The sequence below is a fragment of the Verticillium dahliae genome, genomic scaffold (assembly GCF_000150675.1).
Source record: "Verticillium dahliae VdLs.17 supercont1.9 genomic scaffold, whole genome shotgun sequence".
NCBI lineage: Eukaryota > Fungi > Ascomycota > Sordariomycetes > Glomerellales > Plectosphaerellaceae > Verticillium > Verticillium dahliae.
This window is the reverse complement of record NW_009276929.1, coordinates 690494-704077: the sequence shown is the minus strand read 5'-3', so window position 1 is coordinate 704077 and position 13584 is coordinate 690494. Positions and strand designations below refer to the sequence as shown.

Genomic DNA, 13584 nt, shown 5'->3' with positions numbered 1-13584 from the left:
TGATGCTCGACCCGTTGGCGAGGAGTTCTTCCAGGTCATACCTGTGGATGCCAGTCAGTATCCCGGACCCAACGGAGCCACTGGGCTGACTTGGGGCCGACCATGTGTCCAGGGCTAGTACAGATCGCTGTTCAGTCGAGGCGACAATGGCATAATGGCATGACCCAGCCGGCATCAGCCCATTAGCCTGACCTTCCTCGTCTATTCGCTTCCCTTCCGAGGTCGTCATCGCGGAGGTGGTTTTCAATCTACAGACATGATCCCTGCTTGAACAGCCTGCATGGTCGCTGTTGGCCATCACAGGTCGTCCATGCGACGACCTGCAGGAGATGCTGCTGGCAAGCTCATGGCTTTCCGGGGCAAAGTGAGGGGAGACCCTTGACGGGTGTGCTCGATTGTTCATCTGGAGGATCATAAGGCAATTAAATCAATCTATCGACCTACCTGACGACGGGGTATAAAATAAGCTCTTCTCTCTCAATGTTCTATCGTTGGATGTACATTATCATGCCGTTGGATTCTGTTCCTGCTCTAACTCTATCATCTGCGCCACCAATCCTCTTCATCACATTTTCAGTTAAGCTCTAGAAGAAGTCTTCAGAGTCCCTAAGTCATTGATCATCGATACAACATGGTTATGAAGTTAGAAAATCAGAAGAACACACCTTCTCCTCCTCCGCCTCCTCCGCCTCCTCCGCCTCCTCCGCCTCCACCTGCCCCGACCCCGTCGGTAAGCACTCCGTCAACTAACCGCTACAACCACTACTAACCTGATAATGGAGGATGAGACGCAGATGAGCAATGTGCAAGACGTTATGGAAGAGGCTGGATCAATGTAGGAACATGATGGTTTCTCGCAGGCCATCAGTCAGCACCAGGGCTAGTCGAATTGTTCACACCACCTCATAAGTCTAAATTGCTATCTCAATGCTATTGACGTTTCGATGCATTGGAAATCGTCTGACATCCCCGTCCCACCCACGATCCTTTCCGCAGAGCGGAATAGCATCGTCAGGATAACACGCCGGCCGATCTTCAGATTCATGGCCTCACTCATCGTCTAAGCGATGATTTCAACTTCACAATGTGACATGAAATGGCTGACGGGCACCGTAGTACTTTTATGTCGAACAGCAAAAACTGCCACTGGGCTGGAACGGATACCCTCTAAGGGCATACTGGATCGCTATGCCTATTTATGCATTTAGACTGTGCCATTGCCGTTTAAGCAAAAAGAAAAATGCATGTCGCCGATCAGGCATGGTTCTTTCAGGAGGCACTTGCACCTGCGAATCTGCAGAATCCTTATTTGATGCATTCAATCTCCAGCTACCGCCCCGTTAGTGTCCAAACTACTTTAAGGTTATTGACAACTGGCCAATGATCGCCTGGAAGTGACTATCCTTTTGTACGATAAAAGAATCCACTTAGTTCGAATTCGTGGTGACAAGGCATCCATCTTGCCAACCCCGCCTTTCAGCAATCACGTATAGCGCGTACAGACCAACCTGCAAATCGGACGAACTGATGACTAGGTTTTCGAAAGGACACCGAGGCGACGTCTTTTACATATTTTCTAGACTTCCGATGCTCATATTGAAGAGTCAAGATGCGGAAATCCGCGACCTCCTGAGTTGGATTCCAGAGCTGGCTGAAAAGGTTGTTTGCGCGGACATTCACGCCATATTGAGTAACATCAAAGCGCTTGCCGGACAGGTTGTCTGCTACAGTGCCGACTTCAAACATGCAGATGGGAGATCGAACCTGATGGTATTACCTGGCTCTTTGCTGCCTCGAGAAAGTCAAAACTTGGTCGATCTATGGTATAGCAATGAGCAAGTGGTATGTATATCTTCGCTCCATAGGCAACATAAAACTCACAGATAAATCAGGCAGTTATCCTACGTGAATGGGCGGAAGAAAAAAAGGTTTCGCATTCAACGTACAAAACTGTCCGGGCCAACAATCATCTGGCTCCTTGCTGGTGGGCTATCAAATCAGGACGACAGGATCACCATTTTCACTGTTTTACGAAGGCCAAAGCTTGGAAGCCGCGAAATAATTGGCGAAAACACGCTATCTCCTATTCAGCCAGAGTCGCCATGCGTAGGGATAGTTGAGAGACCCATAGTTGAGAAACCCATCCATGAAGCACACTACGTGCCATCCTGGTTTACATGCCACGTGGGAGACATCATCATACTTGAGGGAGGGGAGCGACTACGTGTTCGGGCTCGAAAGGAAGGTGAAATGGAGCCTCGCGATATTTGCGTGTTAGCCACCATACACAAGACGACACTGAAGGAGAGTGCTTCTGAAACTTCTGTAGGATGAAACAAAACTGCTAGTAGAATACTATCTCTGTCTGACTTGCCGTACATTCTCCCTGGCCTACGATGTCATCGAGATTGGCCATCTGATGGTCAGCCTCCGCTCCTGGTGTGAAGGTTGCCATGTCGAAACCGCTACTAAGGTCATCATCATAATCGTAAAGATGGAGCATTGTCCAGACCCCAGCCAGTTTGATCATCGGTGAATATTGCCGTGTCGCTAGGCACCGTGAAGGGCGCATTTTGGATCGAAATTCCAAGCCAGGGTGCAAGGTACAGGGTATGAAGGAGATTGTTCAACGAAAAAGGGCCTTTCGCCATGCAGCGTTAAAAAGTGTCGAAGGTGGCTTCCATCGCGCTGTGAAGGTGGTCAGTCGACAAATAGGCCCGTAAACCAGTCGAGTGGCCCGTTCTGCCGCAACGCTGTGATGAGCTTCATTCTGGTCAATTCCCGGCCATCGAGGAATCCACGGGTTGCTTCAAAGCAGAAGTTCGTAGATTCGTTGTTACAGACGCCTTGACGCTCCAGGGTCGCGACAACCTTCTCAAACTCTTCCCCTTCAAATGGCATATGTACCTCTAATCTAGGTTGTGGTCAGCATGACTAAGGAAGTATAGTGATACAACATACGTAGAGCGAGATATGCTGAGAGGAAACATCAATGCCCCATAGCCACCCAGTCTTTGCGACAGCTTGGCGAGTCGGTGCCCTGCCGGGCCCCATGATTTGCAGACCTGCCTCACATCGTTGATTTCCCTTCCCAGCTGCTTGCTCAGATATGCTAGGAGAGGATCTCGATTACTGGAAGTAAAGTTCCTATTGAATTCGGTTCGCAAGTGATAAAACTCGACAAGACATATTCGGCTCTGGGCAAGTTCCTTAGGCGACCTAGGGGATGAAAGCTTTTCGAGTTTCTGGTACATCTGAATCGCTTGGTCCCTCCACTGAAGGACTAGAAAGCTCTTCCAGCCATATAGCAGCCTCCTTGGGCGCAGTTGATTTGCCGGGCGGCCGCGATCGGCTGCTTATGACTCGGCGGTGTCGGCCCTTGGGCTCACAGGGCGCAAGGGAAAACTCGAAGGCTCTCCTCTCAGCTGGAGGCAGCCGGGACAAACCATCGTGGACTTCCTTGGTGAAGGCAACGGCGGACCGGAGAAACTGCGGACGTCAGTTGCGCCATTCTGAAGAACGGGTGGGTTCAGTGACGAGTACCTGGGGTTGAGCCAAGGCCTCCTTGCACAAGTTTGTGCCAGGATGACCATCACAGGCGGTCAACAGATTATTGGCGAATTCTCGACTGATTCTGACCCCCATCATTGGTGTGCTGGCTGAACGGAGGAGACGGTTCAACATGGACTCAGGAGGCAACACAGATTTTAGTTTATCAACTAGAGAGACCCCCTTGGCTTGTGAGCACGTGTACATGTACAGTACTACGAACTCCACCTGCCGCGCTACTACTGCACAGATCGATGGAGCGAGCAACGGGCGTGAGTGGATCCCTGATGGTGGTTACTATGTACTGGGTGCCCGCGCTGTGATAGTGCACGGACCAATGTGATTTGCCATCCAAGCCATCTCATAATGGAGTCCAAGCCATATGTAATCGGAGACCCATTTAATTGGAAATCAAGCCAATGAAATCTCGTAATAAATATGGACCTCAGCCGACATGTAATCAGAGATCCATTGCTGGAATCTGGGGGAAACATCCCAAAAATGGGCCATGTTTGACGTAGCAGGGGTCACGAGAAATCCGACAACAATTTAAGGCATTTTGAACGAGTCAGACTCAGAAAAGTCCGTGTAAAGAAGGAAAGAAAGAAGCCCGTGCCACTACTAGACACCCGCGACGTCACGAGCTTTGCAGACGAACATGCCGGTCGGGTCAGTCAATGTCAGCTCCAGATGGTTGTCTCTCTTCTTCCTTTAATACTCCAGAGACAGCCGATGAGATACAGTGAAATACATATTTTCGTCTTGGTCTTCCCATTACTTCACTGTCACTCTACACTCTGAGCCCTAACTCAAAATGTTCTCTACTCCGCCTGCATCCCCTGGACCGACGATCTGTTCTGACGGTGCGATTCGAAGAAGACCACCAACACCTCCTCCGTCCAATGCAAGTTCGGTCGACCAAATAGCAACCTCTCAAGAGCCTGGAATTAATCCAGATATGAACTATCGCACATTGGTCACTGATTGGCTCGACCGCCTCGAGCCCGAACCCCGCGACGAAAACTTGCAGGGTGAAGAAGACCCACAGCACGGCGAATACCTACTTCCTCAGCTTTTGTTCAAGGCATGCGAACTTGCCAGCCTGATCTTCGTAAGTACTGTTGACCTGTTCAAGAAGTCTTGCTGATTAGGCTAGGGGGCTGCACAAGAAGTTCAAGATAAATTTGACGAAATTGTACAGTCATACGAGGGCGGACAAAGTGACTTTCTTTGGGTTCTTCAGGGTGGGTGGCCACCAAATGACTTTATCGAAGTACAGTCTGACGTCTCACTTTGTGCGCATCTTTCCAACGTCGCTGGTGGGCCAAAATGCTTTGTCCCGCATCCCGACCTCGGAGACGAGGAGCTATTATTGATGAGGACTGCTTGGGAAAGTAGCTATGTAAGAAGAGAAGAAGAAGAAGGTCAATGGCCGAGTACTTTTCTCGTGTGAAGAGAAGGGTCTCTCCTAGTCTTCCATTCATTGGGAGGCCCCCCAGTTTCTAACCAGTACATTCACTTTACGTGGAAGTAGCGTGCAGAGGGATGAGTATCCTTTCATTTGCAACAGTTTGACACCGACTTCTACTTATATATCGTCCACAACATTGCTCACAATGCCTTCGAGTTCTTGCACTCCGTATAATGATCCTGATGTACAGTATCTGTCTGACCGTCTCCCGCCACTACACTCGAGTCATGATCCTCTGATGATTGTGTGAACAGGGAATCAATTTGTCCTGTCTCTTCAGGGTATTTTTCCAAGATGCTTCTGACTGCTGGTATGTTTTTCAAGACGATCCAGTGATTTTTCAGCTTTCCCAGTTTATTTTCTAGTCTTGTGACTGTGGCCTGCGATCTTTCGTATGCGCTTTCTTTGTTGCCTCGATACTTTCGCTGAGCGATTCGGATTTGAGTGCGTCGGCGCTATCTTATTAGCTCGATCACTACGCGTGAAAAGAAATGAAACTGACTTCTTCGGAATTTATAGTGTTTTCATCTAATCTCGGCCTTCCGCGAATCCTTTTCGGATGTTGGTGAGTTCTGGGGAAGTCTTCCCGATCTTGCAGGGGCGGCGACAGAGCGGGAAACTGCTCTTCGCTGTGTACAGTTTGCTGACTGGAGTCATGCATCTCAAAGTGATGACAGCTAGGGTTGGAAACACTCAGAAAGCCTGCCTCCAGAGGATTGTAAGAAAATCCGAGGATAAAACCCGGTTCAGTAGATTCTGATGAATGATCTGGGAAAGCTTGTAGGTAGGTGGTGTTAATATGAGGATCCATTGTAAAACAATCAAGAGAGATAAGAGGTCTGGACCAAACAGCTTACGATGCGCAGCATCGGAAAGAGGTAGTTGATATAAGCAGACTTTGATCGCGACGCGGTAGGGTGTTGTTAAGGTAACGTTCCCAGCTGGTGCTAGCTGGATTTTGATGAGCTAGCGACGGTCCGCAGTCCAAGCGTCCTTCCCTCACTGTCTCCACACCTTTCTTATTCATCTCGGCGAACCTTTCCAGTACCACCCCGGTACCCCAGTCTTAGCGGCTGAACCGACGAGACCCAAACGCCTCGTATCCATGATTGCGTATTGAAGATGGCAAGAGGGGGTGGGGTGGGGATTACATGGTAGTCTTGCTGTGTCCACGAGGATCTCCACCCGTCGAACCAAGACATGCTAGTGGCCAAGGCATGCTCAGCTGGTCGACCTCCTCAAAACTGGCCATTCATGCGTTATGAGGGCCACATTAGACATACGCCAATCGTTGGACACCCCATTGACCCATTGAGAAGCTGGTCCTAGGAGGGGGGGTTGGGAGAAAGTGACCGAAAAATGAGCCAAATTGACAGGACAGGGTTCTTTAGATGGATCCCCCCAAAAGTGAGCGTAATCGACAGGACTCGGCACGGCGAGCGTCAGATCGGCGTCGTGATCGCCACCTCCTGAGGAAATACAGGAAAAGGTCTAGTTACGCCACGAAGATTATAAGAACCTAATGGGTCCTTCACTAAGCAGTATCTTGTTGTTCAGTCGCATCGAAAATATTCCTGCTTGCCTTTAATCTTGACTACGCTATGACACTTCAACCATGCAATTGCAAATGGCACTTTCACAGTGGACCAGGACTCAATGGCGGAAAGAATTGCTTGTTATCTCACCAGTGATGGCTCTGTTATAACGACCTCGCTCCAACACACCGTAATTTTCAACCATCACCTTCGGAATCACCTCTACAGTGTGTCTCAATCCTCGGTTTCCAGCACGACTGCAACTACCCCACGGCACACGATGTAAGTCGAATGAACCATGCTTACCGGATGTTTGTCTAAACTCTCGAGAATCCAGACTGATAATATTCGTGTCTTCCGAATGGCAAACTATGGCGACTATCACTCCTTTCCCTCCTCGAGGTGGCAGAGGCGTGAGCACTACCGTACATGGGTACTTCAATTATGACCCTGGTCGCCTGCGCGCGATGCTCCTCCCTTCAACATCGCATGTTATGGTCCATAAAACAATATATACAATGGGATATTTTATGTTGTGGAGGCTACGTTCTTTCTCTCTGAGGCGGAGGGCTTGGATGACGATGCTGTTGGCTTCGTCAACACGGAAGGGACATTGGTGATGGAGAGCCCTGAATTCCGTTGAGAGAATAGCGGCGTGGATATCTCGCCTCGCTTGTAATTGAATAAAAAGGATTCCTTTGGAAGTGTCGTCGTTTTAGTGAATAAAACGCTTATCCACCCAAGCTGAGACGTTTTCCTTCACCCACGGCATGAGGACCGATCAGAACCCATTTTCCGGAGAACTGGTAGCGGTAGCATACGCGTTGCGATTTCTGCCGCAGCTGAGGGGGCAGACCGTGACGGTACTGACAAGCAACAAAGCCGCGGTGCTGACACTTCGAAACCCCCGACAACAGTCTGGACAAGAGTACATTCGCTGCATCTATGAGGCGATCACGCGGCTGCGAGAAATTGGGAACGCCATCACAGTCGTGTGGCTTCCGAGCCATCTCGCGACGACCACCTGGAGAAAGCGAAAGGAGAAGCACGCAAGGCCAGCCGAGACGGCGCCTCACCTGAAAAACAGTTCCCAAAGATGCGATCCACCACCCTCAGCGCTGCAAGACGCAAACTACGTGTGGAAAGACGACTACCAGATAATGTTGGAAAACTCTCGAAGGAAGTTGACATAGCACTACCCGGCAAGCACACTCGAGAACTGTACGACAACCTTTCCTGGATGGATGCTAGCATGCTGGCCCAGCTCAGGACAGGCATGGCGAGACTGAACGCTTCACTGTTCCGAATTAGGGCAGTACCTTCAGCCCAATGCGCATGCGGACGAGCGAGAGAGACGGTGGAGCACTTTCTCCTCCGATGCACACGATGGGCAACACAACGCGCCGAGACACTCATGCGCCCTGGCACACAAAGAGACAACATCTCCTTCCATTTGGGAGGTAAGACGACATCAGATGCTGATGATTGGAAGCCGGAAATGAAAGCATTCCGAGCTACGATTCGCTTTGCGAAGGCCACGGGCCGACTGGAGAACGTGTGATCCCTTGCGGGGGCCCAACACACCGAAATCCCCCTTCTTCTACTAACCGAACTTAACACCCACACCTCGTGTCAATAACAGTAAGAGCCGCTTCAGTCGCCGTAGATAGGACTCTGAACACTTGAAGAATAGCCTTCAAGCAGCTTGCCAATACAATCTAAACCCCACGAGAAACCGGCGGCAAGACAGAAGACGAGAAAGCAAGTGCGGAAAGATGACCTATTATGGGCTTGGGAGATTTGGACAGATTAGAGGAAGCGACCGTGTACAATAGCAAACAGTGCCTTATTGGCTCTAGGCCACCAGGCGTAATAAACGTGTGTGTGTGTGTGTGTAGATGAAGTTGGTAGGATGGCTTGATGGCGTTCTGCACACTAGGAATGTCATCACACAGCCTAGTTATGACGAAAGCAATGGATCTAATACCGGCCGCCCTTGTCTTGTATTTCGGACAAAATGCTCAACAGACTGATGATTCGTATCTGCTCTAGGAGAAGCAAGGACGTTGCGTGCTTGATTTTACATTTCGTTATCAAGTAAAATACGCCGGCAATGAAGGCATACGAGACTTCAGACCTTAATGTGTAAAGAAAATCCTTTCGTTAGTCTCCTTATTCTGACGACACCAGAGCCTTCCATCCCACGTGAAAACTGAGGAGACCAGATGAAAGCATAACCCTGGCGGCAGGAGGTGCCTCCCTTGAGGATCGCTTCGTACTTGCAGCCCTCTAGAAACCTTTTCTCGGCCTTGCTATGAGCCTCTTCGTCTAGAAGCATCACACCATTACCGTGCGCCCCATCTGAATGCCGTCGCCAGTCCGCAAAGTCGTCTACAATTGTCGTGTTCCCGGTCCGCTTACATTCCGGACATTCGAAGGACTTCTTCCATCTAGAGTCTTTCTCATGAGTGCTGTAATGGATGTATAGTCCTTTTGATCTAAAATTTCGATCGCAAAAGAAACAATGAGCGATCCTAGTCGATCCAGATGGGAAGGGGGTTCCAGGTGACGACAAGTCAGATACCACATTTGGAGCGTCTCGTTCGTCGTGGTGAACATGGATATGGGCACTCCAATGCGAAATTCCTTCAATGATACTTGGAGGCCAACCCAGCCTTCGACATTCAGGGCATTCAAAAGGCCTTCCAAACGAGCCATCACGCACGTGAGCCTTCATGTGACGAGTAAGGTTCGGGCGGCGGGCATATGACCCGCAGCCTAAAAGTCACCAGCATATAGAGGCCGATGCCCTGAATCGCGGCGGGGGCTCAGTAGTTGATAGAAGACCTGAAGAATCGTCGAGTTTTGGCGTTTCAGTGTGTTGGAGAGCCTCGTTGGCCAAATGAACCACGTCGGCCGGAAGGTGGCGAAGGTATGCAACGAGTAAACTGGAATAAGTCTCCCATATAGTTGTAGCCAGAGTTTGCGCTTCTGAGAAGTGTTTGAAAACAGAGCTGATAGCCGTAGTACCTAGAATCGGGTAGGATTCTTCTTGAACAAACGTGATCTGGTCCTTCGGGTGGGGCCTTGTGTCGCTGCTTCCAAGGGCCTGTTGCCTGTCAACCTGGTCAAAGTACGTCTTGCGTTTCAACGCCTTTGATTGCTTCTCCAAAGAACGACGAATATAGGTAGCTCGGCTTTGTAACTATTCACGCCAGCCGAATGGTTGATCATGACCGTCGGTTGCTAAGCTAGTGCTGATCGTGCGCAGGTCTTGCCGCTGTTCAAACGCTGCCTTTTCCTCGTTCGTTAGAGTCATGGGAGCATGGCCGTCAACTCTCAGCGAGGCGTTACAAAGAAGTCGGAAAAGAGATTCGTCATCGCCAGCTAATAACCCAAGGGCGAAGTTCGGCAGCTGACCTCGAAGGTGATTAGGCAGATAGCTTTTTCCGAACACCTCAGACGAGTTTTCGAAGACGAAGTTACGCACAGCGGGGGTAAGCATACCTTGAAATTATCAGCTTTTGTCTCGTGTACTCTCGGAATCACGATTGGGCAGTCACTTGCCGTCTAACCGCCCAGCGCTGCCAATGCGCATGGCGTACGGGCGAGGCGGGTCGCGGCACCCTAGAGCCCAGGTGCAGAGGCTCCAAATCTCCCACATACGGTGATACGACATGTTGAAGATAAGATTTTGTTTTATACCTTGCTTCCAGTGAATTGGAAGGTACTTCAGTTCGCCAAGCGTTGGGCTAGGGAGAAGTGCGTTGAGAGACTCGAAGCCAACATCAAACGAATCATCCTTGATAGCCTTTGCACTTATCAGACTCAAGACACAGACGATGGGACATGGTGCAAATGTAACTGAGAACGATATCCTGATGTGGGGATGATGAGGTGTTTGTGTGCATAAAAGCCTGGATTGGATAAATTTTAAATACGTACCGATCATCGAGAAGACCTTGCAAACGAACTTGGGCTTTCACGTGGCCAAATGTTTCACAAGCAAGAAGTCACTGGCGAAGATGCTCTTGCAATTCTTTCTGTGCTATGGGCCAGGCCAGAGGTGGTGACCTGTAAACCCACAGAACGTCTGACATTTCATTTCATGATCCTTCTTGCCAGTATAGGTGCATTCAGACCCGGCGCTCTAACAGAAATTCGATACGAGCAAATAGAACTAGCTAATGTAGCGGATCCCACCGGAAATTCGGAACGGCTAGTTGCCACAATTACGATAATACACAATAAAGTCGACGTGAATGCTCTCAAACGAAGCCAAGTTGCCCGCAGGCGCGTATTAGCGCTGGCTCTGAGGAAGAGCTTAGGATCTCGTGTTCAGCGGGAGATGTTGAGTAGTAAAGATAGTCAGACCTTCGACACTTTCCACACAGAGCCGCTACCTTGCGAGGTATCAGTGAACTTAAGCGAGTAGGAAGAGGTCTTCTCGGGCTCCTCGCGTCGCTTGATTTGTAAGAAGCCACTGTCGAAGTCGCGTACCAAGGCTTTCCAGAGTTCGGTGACAGTGATTGCAGACTCAACTTCTCGGACCCATTCGTACTCCTCGGGGCCCAGAGATGGGCGCAGCTGCATCGAAGTTTTTACATGGTGTCGTAAGAAAGCCCTGAACTTGTCTTCTGCGGAGGGTCGGTTTGCACAGAGGTCCAGCACAATTGTCTCCGGATCAGATGCTGCGCTAGGTCCAACTTTACTGAGAACTATTTTGCAAAACCTTGTAAATCAATTCAAAAGTTAGCATGTCCTCAAATGAATAAGCCCCGATCCTCAAGGTCAAAGCAGTCCTACATGTTCCAGAGCCGGCGGGCATACTTCCTGTACGCCTCCGCCTTTCGGTGTACTTTACGAGAATCTTCGATAGGGTCAGAAGCACATCCTTCCAAGTATTGAAGGGTATCGTCATGGCTCTGTTCGACGAACTCGTCCAGCCAAACGCGGCCACCGGCAAATCGCCAAGGTTCCGCGGGTATTGAGATCGCTGACATCGTTCTGCAAGGTAAAAGGTTCAGCGCGTCCGGATGCCGCTAATAACGGAACAAAAGAGCGATTATTGGAAGGTCTAGGTGTATCGATGTGTGATGGTTATATTACGGCGAAGAAATGAAGATGAGAAGAGGGGGAAAGGGTGAGAGAAGTGACGGCGGCGACGGCTGCGCACTTCCCCCCTCCCCAGACCCTGCCCATGCTGAGTACACAGGGGCATTCTCCATACTTCAAAATCCCTGATTGAAAGATTCAAGTTGCAGTAGTCATTTTTCGAGATTCGGGGTCCTGGATGCGAGATGGGGGGGTTAAGTAGGCAAAGTCGCATACGAACGGGCTGGGACTAGGCGCCGTTAAAGTGGGGGCCTAAACGATTCGTTAACGGTAGGTGACCTGAATCTTAATATTGCCTGAAGGCTCTTAACCATGTGTCAGGCCAACTAGTGCAAGTACAAGAAGATGTTCGTCGCGGGTCTGCCACGTCGGCAGGCAAGTCGGAAACCCTGCTTCCGCTGAATGACAACGACGCCGTGGCGACAGACAAACGCAGTTCTTGCGTCACCCAGGCGCCAACACCACCATCGCTGTCCATGTCGGCCGAGCTGACGCCAGCGGTCGCACCTCCTCCTTGGGCTATCGACCGCAGTATGTCCTGTCGGCCGAGCAGACGGGAAAGCATAGTCTTCCATACCTCGCGAAATTCGTCAACGATCCGGATTTCAAGGGCATGGTTCGCGTCGAAGTGGCCGATGTCAACTGGGAGGACGTGATGGAGAGAATTGACATACCAGACCGTCCCGAATTTCTTGCCGTCCAGTACGCAATACGTCGAAAAGAGATATGTATAACGCGTCACTCAAATCGATATCCATCACTCAAATCCATCACTCAAATCCATCATTCAAATCCATCACTCAAATCCAGCACTCAAATCCATCACTCAAATCAATATTCATCACTCAGATCCATCACTCAAATCCACCACTCAAATTCATATCCATCATTCAAATCAATATTCATCGCTCAAATCCATCACTCAAATCCAAATCCATCACTCAAATCTATCATTGAAGCTCATCATCCGAGTTCATCACCCAACCCAATCACGCAAGCTCAACCCATCACTCAAGCCCGTCACCCGTCACAGTGCAAGACCATGTCTTGACATTGGCTTCTCACTTCCCTCGCACACTCAGACCTATCTCGATCATTATTAGTTATGTCATTAGGCAGCGATTTTCAAATTCGTGGGCGCGAGCCTCCAAATCACTAGGATCGAGCCTTCCTTCTATGCTTTTAGTGTGCACCTTGTTCATGTCAATGGAAGCCTCGACCAAATCGACAGGCAAAGACATCAAGGCTGTCTCGGCAATCGCTGACAAAGCTCTCTGTGTTACAGAAAAGTCTTTTCTGGGAATTTATCAGTACAAGAAGGACTTTGAGCGCAAGTTACCTGCATTAGAGAATCTACCTTGGCTCCGAACATCAGAACTAGTAGCAGCGATGCCTTCGTAATGGCGGAGTATCTTCTTCCAATGCGGATTCGCCTCCTTAGTAGTGTCCTTAAGGTTACTGAGTGTTCTGACAAAGGCTGGGCCTGCATGTAGGTGTCAAGCGCATTGCTGGCGTCTCCTCTACCAGTTCTGCCTTGAAGTGTTCCAGTTTGACGCCTCACTCTCATTACTTTTGTAAGATGAGACATTAACTGAGCCAGATGAATGTAGGCGCATCTTTGTAACAAACTTGTGTCTGGACTGTTGGTGATAACTTGGTCCACTTCCTTGAAAGCAGTTTCGATGGAGCGATTGCTATGAATAGCATGTTCTGCTGATGGACAAGCTTGGATCAGCAACATCCATGAGTTGAACGTGCTACGCCCTTCAGTTTTGAGAACATTTCTGTAATCAGGCCAGGTCAAACTTTCAACATATGCGGTTTTGATATATGGGGGTAGTGATTGCACTCCTTCATCGTGGTGACGGAAATATTCGTTATGATTCTCTGGTGATGGGGGATCAAGGCTCATGA

The 13584-nt window shown here is 49.7% G+C and overlaps 3 protein-coding genes across 3 annotated transcripts; 2 read left to right on the top strand and 1 right to left on the bottom strand.

Annotated features, from left to right (window-relative positions):
• The first annotated feature begins 1462 nt into the window (after positions 1-1462).
• Positions 1463-2373, top strand: VDAG_05165 (uncharacterized protein). Its single transcript, XM_009654901.1, has 2 exons — positions 1463-1842; positions 1893-2373. The coding sequence occupies exons 1-2, from the start codon at positions 1528-1530 to the stop codon at positions 2118-2120; spliced, it is 543 nt and encodes a 180-aa protein (XP_009653196.1). The 5' UTR covers positions 1463-1527; the 3' UTR covers positions 2121-2373.
• Positions 2374-4363: 1990 nt separating this feature from the next.
• On the top strand, positions 4364-5194 carry VDAG_05164 (uncharacterized protein; the record flags this gene model as incomplete). The annotated part of the gene is made up of 3 exons (XM_009654900.1): positions 4364-4660; positions 4751-4951; positions 5120-5194. 3 exons carry the CDS (start codon positions 4364-4366, stop codon positions 5192-5194), a joined length of 573 nt encoding a protein of 190 aa, XP_009653195.1.
• Positions 5195-10923: 5729 nt separating this feature from the next.
• VDAG_05163 (uncharacterized protein) lies at positions 10924-12148 on the bottom strand (the record flags this gene model as incomplete). The annotated part of the gene is made up of 3 exons (XM_009654899.1): positions 10924-11287; positions 11732-11795; positions 12010-12148. 3 exons carry the CDS (start codon positions 12146-12148, stop codon positions 10924-10926), a joined length of 567 nt encoding a protein of 188 aa, XP_009653194.1.
• Positions 12149-13584: the final 1436 nt, after the last annotated feature.